The sequence below is a fragment of the Epinephelus lanceolatus genome, chromosome 8 (genome assembly GCF_041903045.1).
Source record: "Epinephelus lanceolatus isolate andai-2023 chromosome 8, ASM4190304v1, whole genome shotgun sequence".
Classification (NCBI taxonomy): Eukaryota; Metazoa; Chordata; class Actinopteri; order Perciformes; family Serranidae; genus Epinephelus; species Epinephelus lanceolatus.
In genome coordinates, this window is record NC_135741.1 from 1322509 (window position 1) to 1350472 (window position 27964).

Below are 27964 nucleotides of genomic sequence, written 5' to 3' on the forward strand. Positions count from 1 at the left end.
TGCGTTCAAGTCAAGAGAAGCGTCCCGTTTTTTCCACGACCCCGTCACGGTGTTTGAGCGCCGCTATGAAACCTCTGAAAGAAATGAGGGTTAGAGGAGGATGAAGCCCAGACATCCACCTGCATCTTTAAAATATTCTGTCAGCAGAGGAGTTCAGAAGCTGCGGCGTCTCCAGCGTTCACCAAACTGGGACTTCAGTCTGTTTTGGACGATGATTCTCCAGCTGCGAATATTCCACCAGTAAAAGGTCCCCATAAACCACCAAATCTCCCAGTCTTACCAGTCAGGCGACAGCGCCCAAAAACTACGTGGTTCCTGGTTTGAGTGGAGAGTCCCAGATCCAGTTGTCCTCCGACCCTGCGGGAGGCGATGTGAGTCCTGAGCCCGGTGAGGAGCTGCGTGAGGCGGGCAGGAAGCTCAGGGTTTCTGGGGGCCGGGGGAGAGAACCACGGGGGTGGAGAGACCGTCGACGCTCAGAGCCGGGATGTGGATCTGATTACTGCCATTAGTGGGAAACTAAAGAAGAAACAGAAACAGAGAGATGAAGGTTTAAATTCACTCTTTTCTTCGTGTGACATGAGAGCTGGATCACAGAATATTACAGGATTCATCTGCTACGACATGTTTCCATATTTCTGTGAGACTGTAAAACGTACTGAAGTACTGATGCCATTAAAGACTACAATCACCACCCTGTGGTTGTATGACTCCGCCCACCAGTCCACCCTGTGGTTGTATGACTCCGCCCACCAGTCCAGTGTCTCTGACAGTCTCCATCCATGTCAGTGAAAACATGGATGCTTCACACACAGAAGATCTATACAACGTCTCCCCTTCTGTTCCTGAGGTATGACGCTGAGTAATGAACAGAGAAGTGTTTTATGCAGAACATTATGAGGTCACACTGATCTTTCACCGCAAAATTCCCTGTTCTTGAGATACTGCGTTCACAAGAATGAGACGGACGAGGTCACAGTCACCTTGACTTTTGACCTATGACCACTAAAAACTAATCAGTATATTTTCAGTTCAGATATTTGTGTCAAGTTTGAAGAAATGCCCTCGAGGCGTTCCTGAGACATCATGGTCACAAGGACGGGACAGATGGTCAACCCGGAAACATAATGCCTCCAACAACGGCTGTCGCTATCACGGAGGCAGAAAAATCCAGTGCCTCCAAAGCGCTCTAAAACGCTCCCAGCTGGGCGTTTCCTGAGGATCACCTGGTGTTTTCAGCCGGGATAAAACACTTTGGTGGACACGGGGCCTTACTGACAAAAAAAGAGAGAGGAAAAGAAAGAAAGAAAAAAAAAAAGAAGCAGTTCACATGTAACGGTTACAAAGGTTTTATATTCTCCAGTAAAACCATCCAGGTGTAACAAACCAGGTAACAGAGAGAGGACAAATAAAACTGAGCTTGAACATTTATTCCTCTCCATGAAAATCCCATAAGAACACAGAACGTTAAGGGCACGACTCCATATAGAATTTTATTTTCAAGCAGAAAAGCAGTGGCAGGGCGCTGGGGAGGAGGCCTACTTGCTTTTTTTCGTGACGTTCTGCACCTGGGTTTTGTTTCTACAGTATGACACTAACGTCAGCCACGTAGTTAACATGACGCCACATTAACAGAGGGTTGACTACACAGTTAACTTCAAGCTCACAAAGCTAACGGTGATAAAAGCACATTCAGCAGCAACACTCAGAGTCCGCCGGCCAACTTGCTCCCAAAAAAAGCGGCAGTGACGTCAAAAGTTCAGAGATTTTCAACTTAAACCATTCAAAATGGTCGCACAAAAAAGGTGGAGTACTCTGAGACAAGATGCCGGGCGCAGCACCTTTTCTCCAGGCAGCCACATGCAGCCTGCTACGCTCACTCCTCATTGATGACACTTGAAAAAAGACGCTGAGACAAAAACACTATGTGGACACAGACCCTGAGATTATTCTGTTCACACTACAGGTACAGGATTCACACCACATCTCTTCACTGAACCAACTGTTGATACTTTTCCAGTAATTACAACAGAAATCATTCACAAGTGATTCAGGAGTTACTGAACTGTAAAATGAAGCTTTGATAAAATCTACAGATGTTTGATGTTTCAGAAACAGAGAGTCACTGAAAATAAAATGATAAAATTAATGAATTACAAATTAATTTATATAAAGTATTCATCCCTCACTGGTTCTGTTAAAACAACACGTGAATCAGATTTAATGTTAAACATCTCTGAGAGATTTTATATTTTATAATCAGATCTGAGAAACATTAAAGCTGCTCTAATCCTATACATCTATAACACACACACACACACACACACACACACAGCTAAGTGATTCTGTATAATCTGCTGAGTGTTTCATCTGTCCATGAAGCTGTGTCTTTATGTCTTCACTCATCATGTGATGTGACAACAGTTTGAGAAACAATGAATCAACGAATAAAGAACAAAACTAAAGATTCAGACTCTTTATTATTATTATTATTATTATTTATCACTGTTTCTTGTATTTTTGTATTTTCTTTTGCATGCCTAGTTTTTAAGTTTTAAGTTTTTAAGTCTAAATTTTTTAAAATTTTTAATCCGACTCCTTCTTGACTGCTGTAACACTGGAATTTCTCAATTGTTGGATCGATAAAGGTTTATCTTATCTTATCTTAGTTGTGTTCAGCAGGTTCCAAATCGCACTGCCTTTTATTTTAAATTGAATGATACCAGTAAAAAAAAATCTTGCTGCACCTTGTTATTGTTGCCAGGCAACCACCCCATCACCTCCTCACCCTAACCTTCCTGTGTGATCAGTCTACAGTTTGTGTATCCTGCAGTAATCAGTGTGTAGCTGCTGCCATGTTGAGGCAGAGGGTGCTGTCTGTAGCTCTGGTTGAGGGTGAGAGGCTGTCAGCAGATAAACAGAGATCTGTGTGGGTACATGAGACCCTAAAAAAGAGGCTGGATCATGGGGAGTACCACCAGTTGGTCCAGGAGCTTCTCCTCCATCATTTACGTTTACAGTACTGCACTTATCTGCTGTTTTCTATTCAGATGCTGCTAACTGTGCTTTGTAAAGTCGTATAGCTCTGGGTATCCAGCAACCACTACCACCAGTTTCTCCTCCATTGGTTACCAACTGTAAACTGGTTGTTGTGACCACCACAGAAGCCCCGCCTCTCAAATCATCCCATTGGACAATGAGGAAAAGCAGAGATGACGTGGGGCCTTTTTACTGCTCTGAGATGAAGTTTTCTCAACTTGAGGAGTTCAGAGCGCTCCGACAAAAACACCAGGCGCCTAGAGCGCAGAAACACGAGGAGCGTAGCAACAACACGAGCAAAAAGTTTAATTCTCATTAAAAACTGAACAAAAAGCCTCCAGCTGCTCAAACACTTCCTGTGTGAACAGAGCCTGATTAACATTTTGTCATCATTCTCTGATGATAACTAAAGCTGCAGAATTAATTAGAAATCTGTTTTACGGTTTTATCTCAGACAGCTACAGACACCCTGCTGTGGCTTATACATGTGTGACAACTGAATCTCAAACAGACCATTTTTTAATTGAGAAACAAGTTATCATAAAAAATGAAATAATTTTTGCACAGTTTTTTTTGTTTTGGTGTAAAAATGTGTCACTTGGTGGAATATCAACACAACTTCTGTGTAAGAATGAAAATATTTAATTCATTTTTAGGATTTCTGCTGAACAGCAAACCAATTTGAGATGAGTAGTAAATTAATTTGGTGCCATCCTGTGTTTCCCGGCTGAGCCACAAGGAGGCAGCAAAGTGTCACAATCACCAAACACACCTCTTTATGAAGGCGGTTTGTTTTCTCATCAGAGGAAGAAAATTATTCAACGCAGCAGAAATTACAAACTGTTTCCTAACTGACACCAAATCAGCTGTGATAATGATGTTTACAATAAACAGCGTCAACATTATGGTGCTGTAATGTCCCACGCTGACACAAGCTCCTGAATGTCTCCTTAATAATGCTGATTTATTTGCTCTTTATTTATTTATTTATTTATTTATTTATTTATTATATTTCTCAGACAGTAGTTGTGGTTCAAACAGAGCTGTGTGGATCTTCAGACGGACACAGACTCTGTTTCAGATGAAGCTTTTAAACGTCATGTTTCAGCTCAGTGACACAGACACAAATGTTTAAATCTGGACACATTAACGTTTAATGTCGGTCCAGTTTTAGTTTTAATGATTAAACTGAAATAAAAAAATAAACAGAACAGACAGCAGAGAGAAAATGTTGTTTATGGTTTGAGTGAACTGAACCTTTAATAACTGTCTGTTAACAGAAAAACAGATGGAGAAAAAACTGAGCCAGAAACCTGCAGAGACACCGGCTCAGTGTGTGTGTGTGTGTGTGTGTGTGTGTGTGTGTGTGTGAGACCTGGATCAGGTACAGGTACATGCAGTGCACAGTGTGTGTGTGTGTGTGTGTGTGTGTGTGTGTGGTAGAGGAGATGTGAGGAGTTTAATTAGAATAAAATGTGCTAATTCAGACTCAGATTAAAACCAATGTTTCCAATAACGCAGGAGTTTTAGAGAATCCCACAATGATCGTATCTTGTCTCACAGTTTTTGAAATAAACTCTGCAGGATTTCCTAAAATAAAAGTATAGACTCACACAGAAGAAATGATGACTGTGACCCACTCCCAGTGTGTGGTGTGTTTATCTGCAGAGACTCCGCCCCCTGACTGGAGTTTATTATTTAATGATGCAATGATTGTAAAATACGGTCGTTGCCATCTTGGTTTTTGGAGCCAGAAGTGACCGTATTTAGGCAAGAGGCTGGAGCTGTGGAGGAGTGAGGGGTGGATCTGACTTACAGACTGTGGTGACTGCAGACAGCCCGTCACTCAAAGAGGCCCCGCCCCCTCCATTCTGTGTAACTTTAATCCTTAATAAAATACAAACAGATGAGTTCTATATAAACTCAGTCTGTACAGGCGTCATGAATGTTGAAATGAGCTCCAGAGACCAAACTGTTTTTGTACCAGGCTGTAAACATGTTTATTTCTACATGTGAACATGGAGGTCTGTGGGGACTGACTCACTGTTGGAGCCAGCCTCTAGTGGACATTAGAGGAACTGCAGGTTTGGTACAGCCTCAGAGGTTGCTGCTTGTCCTGTGTTTATTTAGGAGAGTTTAAACACATCATTATGTAACTCAGTGCAACCTTCATGAGCTTTTGGTTCTGGCAACCAGCTGCTAACTACTAACAGCTAACATTAACTAGCTCTCCTTCTGCTGATGTCATCACAGATTTGTCACTCATAATATAACACCATCAGGGAAACAACAGGCTGCGTCCTCTGACACGCAAAAAGGGAACTTACAGCAAAGATCTGTGTTCGCCCCAAACACATTTTCTATTGTCCCCAGGAGCAGTCAACGAGGAGAGATATCAGCCCATTACTAACGTTTGGCCAATACACCAGCGCATCCCTGTTCTTATTGTCTTCTTACTTTCTGTGTTCGGGACGTTCCTGGGTACGGCACACAGGTGAGGTCCAGACTTAATAAAAAGTGAGGGACCAGGTGTCAGACCTTCAGCACCATGCATCCAAGAGGAAGCTATGAAAATGGTGGACACAGCACTGAAAATAAAAACATGCAAATCCAGCGAGATGAAATGCAAAGTGGACGAAGGTGGATTTGACTTTCACTTTCACGTTCGCTGGTGAAACTGTTAACAAACAGAAACCAACAGTTCCTGCAGAGGACACCTTTAATGTTTCTGGAGATAAAGTGAACAGACACTTAGACCTGCTGGTGGCGCTACAGAAAAAGAAAGAAGGTCACCATCAGGATTCACCTGAACAGAACTTCATGGAGCTGCTTTTTAGATACGTATCTAAAGCCGAGTGTTGGACTGACAGATCCTGCTGTGTGATAATGCGCGTGCGTGTGTGTGTGTGTGTGTGTGTGGTAACCTGTATGAAGGTGAAGAGCAAAGCCACAGTTAACACTCTGCACACAAACCTGTGAAACATTCAGTGGTTGTGGGTTTAAGTGTGATCTGAGCTCTGCAGACCTGAGAACAGCCTAAACGTGATACTTTCTGTTTTTTACAGAAACTCGGATCAAACAGGCGACTTGAAGTTTGACGGTGGAGTTGCTCCTTTAAAAACTTTTTTTTTTAAAAAAAAATCTTTTTTTTATTTTGGTGGGTCACAGTCAAGCTGCAGAGGACCAGGAGCACTTCCTGTCATAAACAACAGAGTGACAATAACACCTGAAATGACTGAAAGGTGGTATAAAGCCAGTGTTACTATCAAAAGATCATTCTGTTGAAACTGCACGTTGTGCTGAAAAAATAAGCGAGATTACTTTTCTTTAGAGCGCTGCTCATGCAGGCGGTGTGGCTGCTCTAACCTGTTAACACAGGTGCTGAAAAAAAAACAACAACAAAAACCCCAAGAGGTTCCACGACACACACATGCTGCTCATGCAGGCGGTGTGGGCCGGGTGCTAAACTGGAAACACCACTGATAATCTGTACTTTTTCTGTAATCTTGCTGACAAACAGACCGATGCACAAACTGGGCCGTTTTTTAATCGCTGTGAAGTTACCGTCACTGAAACAACAGTTCCTGAAGATGTTTCACATTCAAATTCTTCAAGCAGCTGCTTTTATTTTTATTGGGATTTTTTATGTTATATTTGTGTTCTGTTTTTAAAAATCGACAGAGAATGTGTTGCTGTCACGATCAGGGTTATGCACAGTGGGCTCGGTGTATTACCTGGAAGGAGAGTTTGGCCGGGGAGCGCGGAGCAATGGGACTCAGTGTGCTCCAGAAGTGGATGGTGGAGGGAAGAGGACTGGGAGTCAGCAGGACTGGAGTCTGGACACACACACACACACACACACACACACACACACACACACACACACACACACACGTTATCAGAACAAAAGAAAAAAACACTGCAGAGCTCCTCTGTATGTCACACACAGAGACACACACACACACACACACACATACACACACACACACACACAGACTGACAGGTGAGTGTTTACCAGAGCGTGGGAGGTGATGACAGTCGGTGTGAGCGTGTTGGTCGCTGATCCGGGAGCCAATAAACTGTTGACAGCTGCATTCACCTGAAGAGGAAACACAGGATGTGATGTCACACCTGTCATAGCTCCAGCTGATCCCAGATGCTCATTACATTTTAAATAAAATGTTACTAATTAATTAGCTCATAATTATTCAACGATGAGTTCAGAGAACAGGTTAATACAGTCACTGCGTCTGTAGCTACAGTCAGAACACTGAGAGGCTGCTGACCTTATCCAGGGAGAGGCCTGGGGGGAGGGAGGGGGAGGAGGGCAGCTCCAGGCCCCGCGGCTTCTTTGGTTTGGGAGGAGCGGCCTCTGAGGTCACCGTAGAGGTCACCGCTGAGGAGGAGGTCACTGGAGGGACGGAGGGATCTGACACACAGAGACATGAAAATGGTGTTTGTTGTGACAGAAAAACTGACGTGAACACAGTGACTGACTTTATGAAGGAGGGACATCCCGATCTGATCGATCAGTATCTGATCCATCAGTTTCAGGACCAGATGAGTACAGAGTTAAAAGACAATCAGATCTGATCCTCAAGACACAAACATGCCTTAATCTGATATAACAAACTTGTGTTTATGTTTCCACACCAACGTGCTGTTTAACAGTCAGATTCTCAGTTTAATAAGATCAGACAGTTTCAGCTCCACTGTGTGTCTGGAGCTGGACTTATGAGTTGTTGAGAATAAAACACACTTTGCTTCAGGCCTGTGAGAGACAGAGAGAAGTGTGAACTCACTCTATCACCCCAGTAACCAGCTGAAGCCTCAGAGGAACGACCCCTGAGGTTACTGGATGTGGGAATAATATCTGGAGGCCGGTGCTGTGTGATGTTGTGTTTGTTCTTTCCTTAATACTAATATTAAACTACGACTGGGCCATGTGGCAAAAATATGATCCTGACTTTTTTGTTCAATATTGATAAATATCAATATTTATCGCTATACAAAATTTGATAATGCTGCCAGTTTGTGGAGTACCAAAGAGTTGGGGTCTCTAACTGATGATTTGAATCTTCAACTTTCAGGGAGCTGCTCTGCTCACTATCCGTAAGTGCAACAAGGGGAGACAGCGTGCACTTTTACATAGAACAACAGCATCATCATGTGGCTCCAGTGTGTGATGTCAGACAACATGGTGGCATCGCAGAGTCAAAAGAGGCGTGACATGTAACACAACAGCGTTGGCCTCTAGTGTGACATATAACAAACGTGTCAGCAGCTCTTTATAAACAATAACAATGACATCACGTGTCAATAACAATCATTTAGCGTCCCTGTTATATGGCGGCTGATCTCGTCCTCTGCTCGGAGGGTAAGGAGCTCCTGGACCTCATTGTTTGAGTTAGCTGCTAACTGCCAACAGCTGCTGTTCTTTTCTTTGAGTTAACTGCTAACTGCTAACAGCTGCTGTTCTTCTTCTTTGAGTTAGCTGCCAACTGCTAACAGCTCTTGTTCCTCTGTGAATTAGCTGCTAACTGCTGACAGCCGCTGTTCTTCTTCTTTGAGTTAGCTGCAAACTGCTAACAGCGGCTTTTTAAATCTCCTGCCGTGGGTTGCACACATAACACCTTGTCAAAATCTCACACCCTTCCTAGCAGCTGTTATTCATACAGACACCGTTTCGGCACTGTTATTACCTCCGATGCCACCTTAAAGGCGAGACAACTCTGTCTCCCCCATTCTGTGATTGTACCTTTTATAAAAACGATGAGGTGGAATAACGGTGTGAATTACCCACCTTGAACAGGCAGTGTAAAAGGGGCTACTGTAACAACTGATCTATCCGCCTCACGGTTGTGCGCCTCTGCAAACCTGTTTAGGTGCAGTAAGAGCTTAATCCACGTCTGTGAAAACATGGATGCTATACCTGTTAGCGTGTCCTTGCCCTCCCCCTCCCCTGCAGGCTGCTGACCTCCGACTCCCAGCTCCATGCAGGGGGGGGGTGGGCTCTCCACGATGGTGAGGGGGGGCTCTGGATCCCCTGGGCCACAGACCAGCTGAGGGACCTGGAAGAAGGAGCAGAGAGACGTCATGAGTCATCGGTCTGAACCATGACTCAGCAGAGATCTTGACTCTCTTCATCTCCTCCTCTCACCTGATCCACCTGTTTCTCCCCCATAGACACCATCTCCAGCAAGTCCTCCTCTGATGGCTGGGTCTCCTCCTTGATGACGATTGGTGGAGGAGGAGGACGTGCAGGGGGAGGAACAGAGGGAGCAGGAGCCACCACGGCCGCCGGCTGCTGTGGCTGCTGCTGCTGCTGGGTGGGAGGGGGGTTGATGATGACGAAGACAGGTGGAGGGTGAGACGGGTGAGGAGCAGTGTGGGGGTGAGGAGCAGTGTGAGAGTGAGGAGCAGTGTGGGGGTGAGGAGCAGTGTGGGGGTGAGGGGGAAAGCTGGCCGGGTTGTTGACTCCCCCGCAGTCGTCCTGCTGAGGCCCCTGGGGGCCCATTGGTACGTGGGGGGGAGGCGCCGGACTCACTGACCCCCCAACAGGACCCAGGGGGATGAGGGGGGTGAGGGAGGATGGGTCCGTGACGCTGGTGAGATAAATCTGAGGAGGGTCACTCAGAGGAGGTGCAGGAGGATTCTGGGAAGGAAGGAGAAACCAGGACTTAACACAGAGTACAGACCAAGGCAAAACTTTACCACGGACTTTGGACCAGTTTATGACCAGTTTGTAACTGGGACAGCAGTGGGGCGGGGCCTGATACTGACCTGTGATTGGCTGGTGGTGTTGGCTGGTATCTGGGGGCTGAGAGCCGGAGTCGGACACGGAGACGGCTGAGTGACAATCACCTGGAGAGCAGAGTCAACAGCTCCACCCACTGACGGAGAGGACTTAGACTCTGATAACACACAGACCTGAGGAGGAGGAGGAGGAGGAGAAAAAAACAGAAAAAGGCATCAAGGTGGAGACGATCTCAATGGTCATCTTTGTTCTATCAGTGTTTATTCTGCAGATTTAGATTAATAATGCAAAATATAATTAGCAGATCTATTATGATGTCTCATTCGTCCCCGGCTCTCTGAAGCTCAGTGCGCTGGCATTTCCTGGTAAAGATGGTGGGGCAGCACAAAGGTCCCCGGGGACCGCCAGTAGACAATAACCTTGTATTTTAAGGTTCATTAAACTTCCTGTTATCTTACATCACAACATCTGCTGTGACAGCTGATGATTATTCACTCATGTCAGTGATGGCGTTTTACCGTCCAGGGGAAGTGCCGTGTTTTTTCCCGATGGTGCTCCAGTGTGATAATGTGACTGTGCTGCTGATCGATACTGTAATGACTCATGTCGATGACCTGATGATGTTTTAATGTCCACATAACACAACGTGTTGAAACACCATCGTCACCAGCTGATGCTACTTTTAATACTTCATATATCACATCTCGCACAAGACCAGTTTTGTTGTTGTTTCCTGTTTACGTCCTGTCAGCTACCCCGTTAACAAACATTCCAATAACAGGAAATACAAAGAGACTAATTTAGAATGTTTATGATGTAGAATTTGAAACGGTTTATGATCAATTTAGATTACTCATATCAAAAAAATTTTATCCATGGCTTCAAAATCATGTTTAACTGCATCTTCACACACTCACCTCTCTGGGCGTGCGGTCGAGCTTGGGGGCGGGGTCTTGCTGTAGCAGCAGCTCTGTTTTGATTGGCCGTGGGTTGGGTGAGGCCTGCAGTGACTGGATGGTGAAGGTGGAGTAGAGGCCGGACTTCATGTAGTCGTTACGAGAACTTTTCTGGGGGCCGCTGGGTGAAGAACGCTGGGGATCAATACAGAAATATATCAATCAATCAATCAATCAATCAGTATATTCATATCAACACTGTGTCCTTATCCTGCAGCAATCTACAAAGAGAAAACAAAGCAAGTCAAAGTTTACCTGGGGTAAGCCCTTTGATTGACAGTTTGAGGCCACGCCCCCGATGCCTTTTGATTGGCTGTTGGGGTCAGCGGTGTCCCTCCTCTGGCCCTCCTCTCCAGTACGTAGCCCCTCAGACAGGGAGGGGTCGGGCTGACTGACGAACTTATACACAAATTTCTGACCGCTCACCTTCTTTATGATGTTCTGAAACACAGAAACAGAAACAAACAAACAAATAGATAATTAGAACAACAGGAAGACAAATTACTGAAAGAGGATCAGGATTTTTTTTTGTTTTGTTTTGTTCTTGTCCTAGTATTATCAGTAGTATCTTGTTGTAGTATCGCTCGGCTGAGTTTGTCGTAGTTCATGTAGTATCAGTCATACCTTGTGGTAGTAGAATCTGTAGTACCTTGTCGTAGTAGTATCAGTCGTACCTTGTCGTAGTGGTATCAGTAGTACCTTGTCGTAGTACAATCTGTAGTACCTTGTCGTAGTGGTATCAGTAGTACCTTGTCGTAGTAGTATCTCAGCGCTCGGCTCAGCTTGTCGTAGTTCATGTTGTGCTTGTTCTTGCGGAGCCCCCACAGTCGTGCAACCTCCTCGGCATCCAACAGCTTAAACTCTCCGTCCTCACCTGTCCAGGAAATCAGGTGACGCTGTCGCTGGTCCTCCAGCAGGTGGAGCAGGAACTGCCACAGCGTGATGGAGGGGTCCATGGCTGAGGGGGACGGACAGAGACGGAGAGACAAACACACATAGTTACAAGTTAAAGGTAAAGTTTCAGTACCCAAACTGTTTTTTAAAAATAGAAATGATGCGTTCAAGTTCTCCTCAGCACAAATAAGTATTGGGAGAAGGTAAACTGTAATGTTATCATGATGTGTTCAAATGTTATCAATCTAAGTTGAGCTGTTTGAAGGAGAAAGTTGTTGATGTTTTCACAGCAATATATAATTGATAAAATATTATAAAGGGAATTATGATGCATCATGTACAGTTAAAAGACTTCTGAAGAGGTTTTTTTTTTCAAATAAAGATATATTTCATGTGAATAGTGAAAGGTTGTTTCATAAACGTGTCTGACTGAATCTGTGCTCATCCAAAGGTAAAGTAATGAAGGGCTGAATGACTAACAGTTCAGTTATTTTTTATAGTGTAGATGTCTTTGTTTCTCCAGCACAGAAGGGGGAATAAATAACAACAAAAACAAACAAACAACAACATAAAAACATCGGTATCAGCTACCAAACAAAGAGTGTTTTTTAACCATTGTATCGGCCCAGAATTTCACAATCAAAGACTTTAATGGACAAAACAACAACACAGTAACTGAAGTCTGTGGTATAAAACAATCATGGAGGGACAGAGACAGAGTGTGACACACACACACACACACACACACATACACACACACAGAGTGGACTGAATGAGAAAGTGAAGCAGCGACTCTCCAGAGAAGGTCGACATTAAACAGATTACAGTGAGAGAGATGCCAGTCAGCCATGCAAATGAGCCTCATTACCATTGGCTGACCTGTTACACAACTAACCTATGAAACACCTTGGAAACCATCGCCATGGTGAGAGACCTTTCATCAATGGTAACTAAGGCAGAAGGATGGCGGTCCAGAGAGGTAGAAACACAGACAGAGACAGAGAGACTTGAGCTGCTGCTGCTGCTGCTGCTGCTGCTGCCCTGCTCAAAGGCACTTCACACTCAGCGGGTCTCATTCATGAAAAGTGAGTAAATCTGTGTGTAGATTTGCACATAAAAACCTACGCTACTAAAAACCTACTCCGGATTCAGGAATGCCGCGGGAAACTCAGATTTGATCGTAAACACGTGTGTATGATCATGAATGCCAATCCATCGTAAAGTGACAGCGTGCTCCCGGTAATCAGCAATTAGCATAAATCCCCGCCCATGAATAGCCAATGACCACCATATAAGGAGGTGTAGGTGCATCCTGTCGACCTGTCAGTCATGGCACAAACAAAGAGAGAGAGAGAAAGAAAAAAGAATTTTTCCGAAGCGGAGATCGAAATAATTTTGGGTGAAGTGGACTTAAGAAAAAAACATTTTATTTTCTTCAGTTAGTAGTGGTGTGACAGGGACAGGCAAAGTGAAGGCCTGGAGGGAGGTAACAGATGCTGTTAATGTTGTCTCCGTAGCACAAAGAACCATGTCAGAGGTGAAGCGTAAATGGTATTGATATGAAACTGGAGGCAAAGAAACGCATAAGCACACACACAAAAATACAGCGGTCACCAAACAAACAGAAGATTCATTTGTGGGGTTTTGAATGAAGTGGGAACGGGAAACCAGAGATGTTTTGGGCGTAATGGATAAACTCTAAATCAGTGATGGCTGTCGGAATGTAGAGCTATTTAACATTTATTTTAACAAATAATACGGATAACACTGCAGTTTGTATGCATCGTCTTCAAATGATTTGAATCTTAATAGCCTAAAGCTCTGTTTTATACAACGTAAATTAAACATTTTTCAAATCAGATTTATTCATTCAAATGATCAAAAAGCCACACACACACAAAAAAAAATAAAGAAAGAAAACGTGTTGTCTCAAATAATTCTTTCAGCTGGTGCGTTCTCCTTCGTGGCTCCACCACCTGCTGCTCCTGCTGAACCCAGGCACCGAGGCCGAAGAGGCTGTGATCCGGCTGTCCTCACGGATATTTTTATTATCATCATTCAACATGTAGAAAGAACGTGTAATCTATTGAGTCGATTTACATAGATAATTCACAATCATGAACCTAATCTGGATCTTAAACCTGCTAATTGCCAACTAATTTAACTAAATGTGTTATATTTTTAATATTTTGTCATTTAGAGTTAGATTATGTGTTTCAAAGGCATCTGTGTATTGTGTACATAACAAAGGGCAGTATGAATTAAAATTGTAATTTCCAATAGTGACAAGCAATATTTATGTGCTTTACTAAATTTACACAAGCACTACGAGTGGTCAGGAGCAGGAGTAGATTTTGTTAGTAGCTACGAAAAGATCGGAGCTACTAAAATATTGATGAATGCGGACATGCACGTAAATTTCCGTCTGCGAACAGTTTACACACAAATTCCTTCTGCTCACGTTTCATGAATAAGACCCACTGTGTGCACCGGCTGCAGTGAGCACAACTTTTTCATTAAGGTAACAGGGCTCCAGGCTGCAACCACATGTGCACATTTTGCATTCATTTTTTAACAGGGTTCCTGCAGACTTTTTAAAGTCAAATTTAAGACGTTTTAAGACCTTTTTAAGACCTAAACAAAAAAAAAAAAATACTATTTAACACCAACAAACAGCATTAATACACGGCAGTAAACATCATGTTCACATCTCATCAGTGCTCCAGTGCCTGATGCTTTGACTCTCATCGTCCCAAGTTTTTCAGTATATCTTCTAAGTTGCCTTGATGTCGTTACTTGTGACTGCGTTATGAGTAATAAAGTCATAAAATCATATAACTAATCATGTAACTAGATACAGTAATAGGTAGATTTGATTACGTTTTCAGACATGTCTCTGTTAGTCTAAGTTTCATCTCAAAATTTAAGACTTCTCACAAGTAAAAATAAGACTTTTTAAGACATTTTATGGCCTTAAATTTCCAGAATCAAATTTAATACTTTTTAAGGATCTGCAGGAACCCTGTTTAAGTCAGTGCGAGTACTTTTTATGACTACTTAGTACTCATTCGTGTGTCAATTTTGTTTTTTCATGTTGAAAAACAAGGATGCAAGTCCGCCTGTGTGGGCCAATGTATGTGTGCCTCTGTGTGTGTGTGTGTGTGTGTGTGTGTGTGTGTGTGTGTGTGTGTGGGGGGGGGGGGGGGGTCTTATCTGCACTTAAGACTGCACTTTCTTGTTTTGCACAACGAATGAATATTACATACATCAGAAAGTATGTGATGAGAGTAGCAGCAGTTATCGGCCAAATATTAGAATATATATATCGGCAAAAAATCCAATATTGTGCATCCCTAAAACAGATCATGTTCTGGCTGCTTTTGGTGGTACCATCACAGGTGGAAATGCCACCGACGTTTCGATTAAAAAAATGGTGTTGTTGTTTGCTGGTCACAAACAGCGGTCTGCAGCTGGCAGCTGTGTCGCCTAAGCGTGTGCACATTCGCACGCACACCACCGCACAGCACCTCCCAGCTTCTCTTTTCAAGACAATCACTGTTTGGATTTATCTTGAAAGGAGAAGCTGAAACATGTTGATATTTCTTTTGTGAACATCTGAAGGAAGATTTAGACGTTTGATTGTCGACATTCATCCTGAACTGAACCGTTGCTCCTGTTAGCAACATGAAAGATGGCCGACTGACAGTGCACATCACACAACACTATTTCTGTTTCTCCTTCTCACACGCCTGATGTCAATGGTCCTTAACCCAAACCTGACTGACATCATGTTAGTGAGAACGATGGGCAGCAACTGAGTGAAAAGACAAGCAGTGGGAACCCTTGAACGCCTCACACTGTCAGGTTTTATGTGACTGTCAGCACTGACTGACCCACACTGGAACACACTCAGAAATCACATCTATAATCAGACTGGTGGCTGTAATTAGCTTCTGTGCCTTCATCAATCTGCAGCACTGACAGCTGGGTTTGTTCTACTGCATCTGACTGACAGTTTGTCTTTGTGTTGAAACAAAGCTTCTGTCTGCTCAGTAATGACACAGAGGAGGCTTCAGCAGCAGAAGAAGAAGAAGAAGTCTCAGAGCGTCCTGTACTTCACAACCAGAGGACAGTGACACATCAGAGGAAACCTGAGCTCTGCAGGTTTATCACACACACACAGGAAAACAGCACACATGAAGACAGATAACACACACATCAGATATAAGGTCATACTGTGTGTGTGTGTGTGTGCATGTGCGTGTGTGTATGTGTGTATGTGTGTGTAACAGCAAATGGACACAGCAGCAGCTTATCTCAGTTCTCCGAGCATCGCTACAACAAAAGGTAGTGCGTGTTTGTGTGTTATTTCCACAGAGACGTTCTCTGAGCTCCTCTCTGCTTTTCATCCCAGTATGATTCACTTCACACTGGGAGCTGACCAGAACAACCACGGCTACAAACAACAGCAATTATATTAACAACTGTGGGGAAGAAAAAACTGGACCTCAACACAAAACAAATCTCGTCTCTGATTCTAGAAACTGAGTTAATATGTGACAAATTAAACCAAATTCAAGAGACAGAGTCCAAGGTGACGTCTTCAAATGTCTTGTTTTGTCTGACTAACAGTCAAAAACTTAAAGAGATTTAATTCTCATTCATGTTCATTAGGATTCGGATCGGGTGGTGTCAAGGTGTTACGGTACAACAAGTATTTAGAAACCCCGAAGGTGTCATTTTAAATACAATCAAAAATACAGATGCTCCTCTTTTATTAAACTGATACGGAGATGCTGTATTGAGGTGACGCACCTTAGTGCACAGCATGTGCCATCAGAGGTCAGACTCGAATGGTGGAACTAGCTAGGGCTGGGCGGTGTGACAAAATCACATTTTTTTTAAAAAAAAAAATCATATCGGCGTCATGGTATTTGACAATATTTTGCTCAGGCTCGGCCCACTTGACATGCTGATGTGTTGTGCTATGGCCTATTCAAGTGCTGGAATTTGTTATTTACATGACAACGCCTGAACGCAACACAGGCTCCGCTCCTTAAGTAACCAAAAGCACTTTAAAGTCTGCTCTAACCTCTGCCTGAAGCCAGCGGAGCGAGGCTAACACAGGAGTAATATGCTCATATTTACCCGCTCCGGTCAAAACACAAGCTGCTGCGTTCTGTACCATCTGAAGACCCCGAAAACTCTTCTTAGGCAAACCTGACAGAAGGACATTGCAATAATCTAGCCTTGATGTGGCAAAAGCATGAATAAGGATCTCAGCATCCTTAAATGAAAGGATAGGTCGAATCTTGGTAATGTTCCGTATGTGAAAAAAGGCCATTCTGGTCCTTTATCAGGGTTCCTACAGCTTAAGGCAAGTTAAATTTAAGACTTTTTAAGACTTTTTTAATGCCACTTGAAATGAAATTTAAGACCACCAACACAATCAACACAAATGAAATAAATGAATAAATCTCCAACTCCCTCATTTGATTTGTATGATTGGTGTTTTGTCACGGTGTTCAGACACCACAGTACCTCTGCTTTTAGCGTAGGCGTGCACCCGAACATTTTCCGGAGGTTTGGTGTTGCTGTCCTGATTGTTGATATCGGAGATGGGGGTGGAGGCACGGTAGAGACAAGAGTAGAACAGAACTGTGAAATACCTGGCGTTTGTTGACAGCTTGATTTTGAGGCTTTGTGTTTCGCGCTGTGCATGTGGGACTCCACTGCCTTGATTACCATCGTGCCCAGTTTGAAACATTTCTTGCGCAAAATACACTGTGCCTCGTATAAATTGCCTGGTACCGGTTTCAGCCATCCAGAAAAATCTTTGTTGGACAGCCAATTTTCATTACATTCAAACTTTCCCATGTGGTCCGACTGCTACATGAACGACATGCATCTGCTCTGAGAGTCACAGCCGCAAACACATCACTGTTTTGTTGGTTCCACTCTCGTGATTGCGTGGCGTTACTGCTATTCGGCAAATTATTTAAAAAAATAAATGTTACCTATTATTTTTAGATTTGAGACTAATTACAATCATAAAATCCTACTTACCATGTGTCAACATTTTTAAGACTTTTGAAAGATTGATTTAAGACATTTTAATGCCAATTAAGGCCTTATTTTTAGATTAATGAATTCAATGCCTTTTAAGACTTTTTAAGGATCCGCAGGAACCCTGTTTATATGAAAATCAAATGAGAGGGTCTGATCCAAGACCACACCAAGACTCTTAACTCTGTCACTGCAATAAATCACAAAATTATCCAGAGACAAAGTAATACGTTCATAGAAATGCCTTAATTTTGCAGGACCTGTCTTAGTCGAGTTAAGTAACAGGAAATTTCTAGATAACCATGCCCTAACTGCAGCTACACAGGTCTCAAGTTTAGTTATCTCTGAACCATTTTGCAGGATATTAGGCGTATACAACTGTAAATCGTCTGCAAAACAATGAAAAGAGATCCCAAATGAACATAAAATCTGACCCAAGGATGCCAAGTACGTAGAAAATAGCAGTGGACCAAGTACAGACCCCTGTGGAACCCCATGACTAACGGCATGCATTTCAGAGAATGTGTTGTTGTATAAGACACGTCGAGATCTGTCTGACAAGTAAGATCTCAACCACAGGAACACCTGACCTGAGAAGTCTGTCCAATAAAATAGAATGATCCACTGTGTCAAATGTCGCACTTAGATCGAGCAACAGTAGCACAGATGCTGACTCTGAATCTACAGCCAATAATAAATCATTTGCACTGCCATGACAGGGCTCAACAATAAGGATTGCCCGATTGCCCGGGGCAAGTAAAACTCACGGTCGGGCATGTAAACTAACAACTCACTGCTAAAAATAGTCAAAGTTAATAACTAATTGATAAAATAAATGTATTTTAAAACGTGCTCTTCGGCTCTGATGCAGCCGTCTCTCTGCCTGAAGTCACAGGCACAGCTGTGTAACAATGTCCTGCCCACAGCGCCCATTGATATTATTTTGCGCGACAGACGCTTCATATAATAACATAACAATATACTATTTATGGTGTTATGTCATCGTGTCATTTCTGTCTCTACATGGTCAGGTGTTAACAATTCTCCTCTGCTCTCTGTATCGCGCACGGCGGAGTTCCGCCACACACACAGGTGAGCACGAGCGGCTCGGGCTGCATTTTCCTGACCAAACCTGACCCCGAGCCCGGTGCAGTTTGTCAGCTGACAAAGTTATTGAAATGGACAGTGTGTAAATAACCAACAGACTGCTGTTACGCACAGACAAACATGCTGCTCGCACAGCAGCTCAGTACGGCACTCATGCTGAGCTTGTGTTGCGTTCAGGCGTTGTCACGTAAATAACAACTTCCAGCACTTAAATAGGTCATAGCACAAAACAGCAGCATGTCAAGTGACTTTTTAATTTATTATACTCAATAAAATTGTATGTTCCTAAATCTTGAGACACCTCATATGTCAGCTAGACAGACATTTCACCTGCTCATTACTGTGCACACATGTACTGTATGTACTTAGTCCTAAAGAGCCCTTCTGGTGCCAGTAGATACATAGAAACATCCCAGCAGGCTGTGCTTTGCAAGCATGCAAAAAAGTTTCACACATGTGAAAATTATTTTTCATGCGTGTGCTTCACCTCCGCTGCTACAACTCCATCCTAGGGGAAACACTGCTGTGTGCGCTTAGTGCCACAGGTGGATGTGGTAGTCTACTGGTAGAGTAGAGAGAGGGCTAAGTAGCGTTGAAGTAGAGTAGAGCAGGGCAGAGAGATGGAAGCAAAATATATTAAACCCAGTGTTAATACAGCAGAACTGGAGAGAGGGGTGAAAAATAAATAGAGGTGGGCATGGCTCAAGTAGGGCCCAAAATTATAGACGGAGAATGATTGACACATTTTTCACTTTAAGCCCTGACACTGTCATTTTTGTGTAGGAATTAAGCTACAATACATGACATATGTTGTTTTAATTAATAAATACAGTGTGAATAAAGATTACATAACATAAAAATAACTGCAGTCTTTGTTAACTGATAGCTTAAACAAATTAAACAATTTTTATAGGGCAAGTAAAAACTGACTTCGGGCAAGTAGATCTCTGACCAACTTGCCCGACCGGGCAAGTGAAAAAAAAACCTTAGCGTTTTACCCTGCATGACTACCTTTGTTAGACGGGGCAAAGATGTCGGCTCAAAGAAAGAAAAACCTTGACCTTTATAGGTCAATGTGTCAAAAACAGTCATCAGTAAGTCACGTGTTATGAACAGGCAGAGGTGCAACTGTCAAAAGCCCTTTCACACTATGGGGTGTCCTTTAAGTCCTTTCTTTCTGCCTCCTTTGCATTTTTACAAAGAACCAAACAATGGCAGCATCATCCTGCTCCAGAGTGTGATTTTAGACGTCATGCCGACATTGTGGAACCGTAAGGAGCTCCTGGACCTCATTGTTTGAGTTAGATGCTAACTGCTAACAGCTGCTGTTCTTCTGCTTCTTTGAGTTAGCTGCTAACTGCTAGCAGCTGCTGTTCTTCTTCTTTGAGTTAGCTGCTAACTGCTAACAGCTGCTTTTACAAAATCTCTCACAGTGGTTTGCCCACGTCTTCAAAACGTCAACCCATTGTGCCCATGGTCTCATCCTGCCAGCTGTCCCGTCTATATACCATTTCAGCTCTGTTGCCACCTCCTGTGGCGACTTAAAGGTGAGACAACTCTGTCCTCTCATTCTGCCATTGTATCTTATCTACAGGACAGCAATACATCATAGCCTAACTGTGCGATATTCTCACTGTGAGCATGCAGTGTAAAATGGGCTAAATACTGACACAATCCTCCCGCTGGGGACTGAGGACACATTTTGGTAAATAATTATAATTATAAAAATAAGGAACATTTTTGTATGACACTTTATAAACACTGAACAAACACTTTAACAAAAGGCAACAGCTCACAACAGGATATAAAGCATCTCTGATGCTGTGAAATGACACCTGTAGTACTGTACCGGGCTTCTCAAGGTGCAGTCTCAAACAATATCCTGAACACTTAGTTGTTTCAAACGGTTAACAGAGCAGAACAGAATACTGACAGAGGAAAAAGAACCAAACCACGTTCTCCATCAGAGAAGAAGAGTGTGGTTTTGTGACCACGTCCTGTTCCACTGTGGTTTCTCTGCTTCCTGACAGCCATCTGTCAGTCAATCAAATCTCAACAACAGGCAGAAGACACTGAGGATACTACCAATACTGTTAATATTACTGTAATACTACCAGTGCTACTGTAATACTGTAATATTACCATAATACTGCTGTGATACTGCTCACAGCACTGACACAACTCAGATCATCGACACACATCACATCAGAAACATGTCACATCTCACAAACACTATTCAACACTCACATCAGAGTGCGTCAGTGTTGCCATGACAACGTGTGAATATTACATCACTAACTTCAACCTGTCTCCATGATAACAGTCAGCATCACGTCTGTAAGGAGAGCACAGGTTGAGTCCCTCACCAGTTCATTTCACTACTAATCTTTTTATTGATCACTCTGAGAAATATTAACAGAGTCCTCATGTGGTAAATTATATCTTATTACGTTTTTTCCTCTTTTCGTGAGTACAGCAGCAACAACATAATCAGACATCAGTGTGGAAAACATTCAGGCAGCAGCTTCTCATGTTCAGCGGTGCTGACATCACTGTCACCGGTTAAAATCACAGAAGTCATATCAGCTGATCACTAATGAATGTAACTCAGTCAGAGGATGACAGAACAGATGAAACTTGTCTGTGTGTCTGTCCTGAATCTAAGGTTGTTTATAGCACACAGTCATGTCCAGAGTCCAGCCCGGGGAAGGAGGGTGTGCGTCATATCCTTCACAACAATACACCGGTATAATTTTTAATATGATATTAAAAGTTTATATTGTGATACTCGCAGTATTTCACCTTGTTGACATATTGACGTCATACTGTTACCCACAGCAACAACAAGCATGGCTGAAAGCAAAATGACTCCCGACTCCTTGGTGGTTCCAGAAAGAGGAGCAGCTTCAGTAGTGTGGAATAAAGTGTGGCGTCCTGAATGTTTTCCTTCTCTTAGCGCTCAGAGGGAACTCATTCAGCGGCTCCTCTGGCAGCAGCACAGCGTCTCTCCCTCTCCTCTCTGAACCTACGTGAATAAACTCCATATATGTGACTGTGTCATAACAGCCTGTCACAGGTTACAGCCTAATGGTTAGAGATGATTTATATATATAGATCCCAGGGGACATTTGTTTAAATGTGTAATTAGTGGTAGATTTGATTTGGTTGAACTATTAATATTGTGACAGAATCTGAATCTGACTCTGAGTTACTGTTGTTGTTCACAAACTAAAGAAATGAGAGATCATTTTTCTTTAGTTTTTACTGAAGATTTGAAGCAAACTGTGAAACTAGATCACTGAGTTTGTTTCAAATCTATGTTCTTAAATTAATCATAAAGTATTGTTTTACTAATTTGTCAATTGTCAATAATATTGCTATCACAAAATACCCTGAAAAATCCTGATGTCATTTCAGGACCATATCATCCACCCCTACCCAGGGCCCAGTTGTGGCCCCCAGACTGAGTTTAAACGGCCCTCAGCTTGTCTTTCAGAATATCCTATATGATTAACACAATAATGGTTAATAAAGCAAGATCATTGAGAGTTTTTTTTCATTCACCTCAGGACGGCAGGAAAATCATACAACTTGTAGCAATGCACCAAGTAGGAAATACGCAGGCGGAACTGACATGTTTTCATAGCGAAGGATGGTAAACAAACAAACAATTACTTAACACCAGATATTTCCTGCTGTCGCTTTCTGGAGAGGTGTCAAATTAAAAAACTTTTCACTCACATATGAAACAGTTGCATCCGTTTCATAATGTGATTTTTCTAAAATAACCCGTATGATGCGAGCAGCAGCAGCCCCCTGGTATTTTCAGGTTACCATTCAATCGGGTTGGACACCCCTGAGGTATCAGAAGCATCGCTCTGTAACACCACAAGTAACTGTTTCTGTTGTTCCAACAACTTCAACGAAGAGAGACACCTCCTCTCTGACTGATCTTTTCATGTCAGTTTCCAGACGTCACATTGTCCAGTTAAACTTTCATTCACATCTGATCAAGTTTTTAAGATGATCAACTTTATATTTTGGAATCAGGACCTCCAGTATTTAGGAAGTAGCTCTTGAAAAATCAGGTGTGTCAGATCAGATGTATCATCGATTTCAATTTGTCAGAAATGTCCTGATACGTAATCAACATTCAGGTAAATATAAGGTCAGACTCATTATCTGCAGATAATGAATATTAAAGGACTCAGATCAGGGACGCAAATACTTGAATAAACATCCCTAATAGACGGGCTGAAACAGCCCAGACACACCAGACCGACTTCAGAGAACTAGCGGTGACAAAGGCCCCCTGCTGTGTTGCCCGACGTCGCCATGTCTCAGTCAAAGAGTTGCACATCAGATAAACTACAGCTGACGGCCAACCAGCACGTAGGTTCTGCACCTGCGTGAGAGGAAATACCAGCAGACCGTGTCATTGTAATCATTCAAAAAGGGAAACAGGAAGACAGAAGACGTGATGCTAGTTAGTCAGTTAGCACATGAACAACACAATCAGAGCATATTTACTGTGCCCCAGTGAACAATAACACAAACCATCAGGAGTTTCTGCTGAAGAGAGAAATAATCTGACCATATGAAACAAGTCTGTTTTGGTCTCCCTCCATCTGGACTTTAGCTCTTTGTTTACTTTCCTCACTTCCTGTTTCTCTTCTCGTGCGCTGAACTGAACTCATTTCATTCACTCCAACGGGTTGTGCTGTCACTGACTCAACATGCTCAATGGGGGGCCAACGGTGCAGGACAAACCACACCGACTACTGTAACAGACGCTTGGTGTGTCAGGGCCTTCAGACACATCCATAGTAAGTCAGCTAAATAAAAAAACAACATTGTTATTCCTGTTTTTCGTCATCCACTCTTGTGTTTTAGTGTATTGACGGTAAGAAAAAACAATGATGGAATTCTGGTCGTATCTGTATGTCAATAAAGTTTAAAAACAACTTCCTGTCACCTCTAACTTCTCTGCGATCAATCATCAGCTGATCACAGTCACACAACACAACTTTCGGATCAGAACATACTGATCTGTGGCTTCATTTTAGGCAGAAATTAAACAATTAATCAATTAGTGGTCTGACAAAAAATTAATCTTCGACTACTTTACTAACCATTTAATCACTGAAGTCATTTTATCTTGCAAAACTGTCAAACATTCATTGGCTGCAGCCTCTCAGCTGTGAGGACATGTCTTCAGGTGATAAACTGATCATGTTTGGGTTTCAGACTGTTTGTCAGACTAAATGATATAAAGAGATAAAACTGTGACGGATGTCTTACACTGTCTTCTGAACACAAACTGACATCAGTGATGGGTTAGTGACAGTTTTACCCAAATGTTTACTGTGACATAAAATATATATTTTTTTGCTGTTGTTCTGAGGAAAGGTGATGATCTACTTTAAAGGCGCTGTATGTAAGAATGTGGCCAAAACGGTTACTGCACTCAAATTCAAAATACTGCAGCGAGTCGTGTCCGCCCCCCCCTCCCCTACAGATTCGAGGTTGCTGGACAGCAACACGCTGGAGACTGATTTGTTTGCCCACGGGCGGCTGCTGTGGCAGGGCCGCGTCGCCGCATCCTTGATCTTCGGTTTTCCAGCGGACCGTTCGAGCAAGTCCAGCTTCTCTGCTGCTAACGCTGCTGCTGGGATACAGCTGAGGAGGAGCCGGCTGCTAATGCTATGTACCGGGACACTGCTAACGCTGCTGCCGGGATACAGCTGAGGAGGAGCCGGCTGCTAATGCTATGTACCGGGACACTGCTAACGCTGCTGCTGGGATACAGCGGAGGAGACTGCTAATGCTATGTACCGGGACACTGCTAACGCTGCTTGCCGTGCTGCTGTAGCTCAGTCGTAACTGTAACTGATGCTGAGACTCTACTGACTGTGTGACTGGTAGACGGCGGTGGGTGGCGCAACAGGCCAAAACACAAATTCAAAACATAAACATGATTTGCAGACTGCAAAAAATTTTTTTAGATGCAAATATTCTGGCTGTACTATTGTTGTCGGTGAGATCAGTATGTTATATGAACATCATTCCTTAGTCTCTGTGACATAATAGGAGGATTTTACGACTATTTGCTTTAGATTTCTTACATATAGCTCCTTTAAATGTTGAAAAAATAAAACAACGAGGGTAAAATATAATTTAATCTTAATGCATAATATGTTTAAGATCAAAAGACTGTTAGTTATACTTTTCTGATTTTAATATCACTGGATTGTTTTGTCTCTAAGTGTCAAATCTGTTGTTATGTCTTTTATGTTTTGTGCGGACCCAAGGAAGAGTAGTTAATGTTATCCATCAGCGGATATGGATCCTATTAAAATCACGTCCCTGACGGAAAAAAAAAAAAGTGTTGTTGGTTCCACCGTCCTCATCTACGTGACGTTAATGTGAGAAGCATGAAAATATATTTTTTTTAAACAAAGATGTTACAGTTAATTTGAGAATTTAAAAGACAAGGTCAGAGAAAAAGATTCATAAAATCCTGATCCCTGTGTCGGAGCATTTTTAAGACCTTTGAAAGATTGATTAAAGACATTTTAACACCAATTAAGGCTTTTTTTTAGATTACTGAATTCAATGTTTTCAAGACTTTTTAGAAGCTGCAGGGACCCTGATAAAATAAGAATCATAAATCTTAGAAAGTTTACTTCTGATGTCTGGTCATGCTCTCACCGTCTCTTCCCTTGGCTACAGCTGGTTCAGGTGAGGACAGAGACTTTTACAACCTGAAGACACACCTGTCGAAACATTCTCTACTGGACGAGCTCTCAGGCTGCATGTTTCTACACGCTGCCAGAAAACAAACCAGCTCCAACTTGGCATTCAGGATAATACCTGCTCCAACCACACGCACACAAAACACTGTACTTCTATATTTGTGAGGGCACTCATTTACATAGTGCATTCCCCAGGCCTTCACCTTGACCATCACAACCAGGGCTTTTTGTCCACCTGCCACTGTGGCTGATAGACTCCAAAATCCACCAGCCACTCAGAAGAAGACCACTGTTTTTTGGGGTGGTGACTGAAGAAAATCTGGCAGCCACTTGCATGTGTTACCAGCATTTGGCTGGTGGTTGGTGCTAACTTTCACACCTGATCACAACTAAATGTCTTACCCAAACACTGACCTAAAGCTGAACCTAAACACCAAGTCTGAACCCTAAACAGGCCTCTGAGGGTTTGTGTGAGGTGAGGACCAGCCAAAATGTCCTCACTCTGAAGGTATAAACTCAAACTGGTTCTCACACTCACACACACACTGAGCTGCAGGCTGCTGCAGGCCTCAGCAGCTTCCACACACCTGTTGCAACGCTGCTGCTGCTGCTGCTTCCCTCCAAACTGCACAGACACACACGCAGGGCTGCAACACGCGCGCGCGCGCGCAACTGCAGCATGTAAACACAACGTGCAGCAGCTCCATCAGCAGCATCTCTCACCGTTTATCAGCGGGTTTGAATCCATCTTGAGCGAAATGTGTCCTGTGTTGTGTCTGTGTCCCTGCAGGCTCAGATCTGCTCCATGCTGCTGTGTGCTTGTTGTTGTGTTGTGTCTCCGTCTGTCTGTCTGTCCGTCCGTCTATTGGGGGGGTGGGTGGAGGGTGGGGAGGATGTCGGAGCAGTTTACAGCTGTCAGAGCCGGGCTGAGGAGGCTGAGGAGGAGGCGACGTGCAGCAGCTTCTCCCTCGACCTGCTGGCGTTATGTAACCGCTCCGAGCCGCTGCCGCTGCCAGGCTCCAGAGCCTCCATGCTAACTACACACAGCACGGAGAAATTAAAAGTTCAGCTCAGCCCGAAAATCACCGTCCAATAACACACCGACATAAAACAGATTTATGTTTCAGACAGCACTGACAGGCGCCTTCACAGCCTTTAGCCGCATATAACTTGGTGCTAATTAATATGCTAATGCTAATTAATGTCCATTAACATAAAGTAGAAGTTAAGTATCTCTGTGGATAACGTTACAGTGGATGTGTTTCTCTCCGCTACACCCCTGCTGTCACAGCCTGGATGTGTTGACAACACTGGTGGGAGCTAATTAGCTAACTAGCTGGCTAACTAGCGATGCTAACACTGGAAGGCTAACACCTTTGTTTTGGCGGCAAATTAGCGATGTTTTAATGTTCTCAGGTGTTTCCGGAGGAGCCGATTAATCGACTGATTTTTGACAAAGTTTCTCCAAGTTCAGGCTTTTCTGGGGGCTGAAGCTGTTAGCCTAGCGTGCTAATCGCCTAGCCTAGCCTAGCCTAGCCTAGCCTAGCCTGCTGCTGTGACAGCCCCCCACCGCCTCCCTCCTCTCGTCAGCCCCCAAACAGCGCTGCTCACTGCGGGCTGGAGTTCACCGTGAGCCGCCCAGAGGCCTCCGACACGGAGGAAAAGTAGTTTGTAGAATCCGCCCGGTTGTTTGTTCGTAGTTTGGCGGAGCGAGGTGTCCGTGTGTCGGGACTAAATACATCACTTCGGTGTGTTTTCCCAGTTAGTTCCTGTTTGGACGGACGCCTCCTCGCTACTTTACACCAGTCAGGCTACCCGCCATTCACACTGTCACACTTCCGGTGATGGATTTCAAAATAAAACGTATCTCCAGAGGGAAGTTCATTGTTGACCTTGGGAAAGAGGACAAAGTTTGCTCAGTTGAAGTGGTGGAGAGAAACTTTAGTGGAAACTAAACTACCATGGAGATTAAACTGCTGAATGAAAACACAATGATAAAGTTAGATAGAGTGTGTGAGATCTACTGAGGGACTGTTCTTTACTTATCAGAGGACGGGAGTGTGACCCTTGTTGGGTTGTTTACCCTCCCTGAGGTTACAAATATTTCTCCCTGAGCCTTTCTGATTATCATTATATTGCAGAGAATGCAGACATCTCTACGGCCGATATCTCCAACACTCTGTAACTCAAAACTATCTGATAAACAGCTCTACAGGTGGGAGGGAAAATATGTGTTTTTGATTTGGGTGAACAGTCCCTTTAATGTAGGGTTCACTGCACGGAGAAGTGCTGCAAAGTGCCTACATTTTCCATGGAGTCCTACCCATAGACGTATATATATGTCTATGGTCCTACCCACCTGCTTTTGGCGCCCATGTTCAGCTGTTCACACA

The 27964-nt window shown here is 43.3% G+C and overlaps 1 protein-coding gene across 1 annotated transcript; it reads right to left on the reverse strand.

Moving 5' to 3' along the window:
• Positions 1-277: 277 nt before the first annotated feature.
• On the reverse strand, positions 278-27167 carry elk1 (ETS transcription factor ELK1). Its single transcript, XM_033628052.2, has 11 exons — positions 26295-27167; positions 11499-11707; positions 11005-11190; positions 10711-10884; positions 9820-9966; positions 9197-9691; positions 8969-9107; positions 7323-7465; positions 7052-7135; positions 6771-6872; positions 278-516 (listed from the first exon to the last, which is right to left on the reverse strand). The coding sequence occupies exons 1-11, from the start codon at positions 26317-26319 to the stop codon at positions 418-420; spliced, it is 1803 nt and encodes a 600-aa protein (XP_033483943.1). The 5' UTR covers positions 26320-27167; the 3' UTR covers positions 278-417.
• Between the last annotated feature and the right edge of the window lie 797 nt (positions 27168-27964).

Coding starts and splice junctions, on each gene's coding strand:
- elk1 (XM_033628052.2), bottom strand. CDS start 26,319: ATGGATTCAAACCCGCTGATAAACG. Junction 11,708..26,294: donor TTCAAACCCGCTGATAAACG/GTGAGAGATGCT, acceptor CGTCCCCCTCAG/CCATGGACCCCTCCATCACG. Junction 9,108..9,196: donor GGGAGAAACAGGTGGATCAG/GTGAGAGGAGGA, acceptor TCCTTCTTCCAG/GTCCCTCAGCTGGTCTGTGG.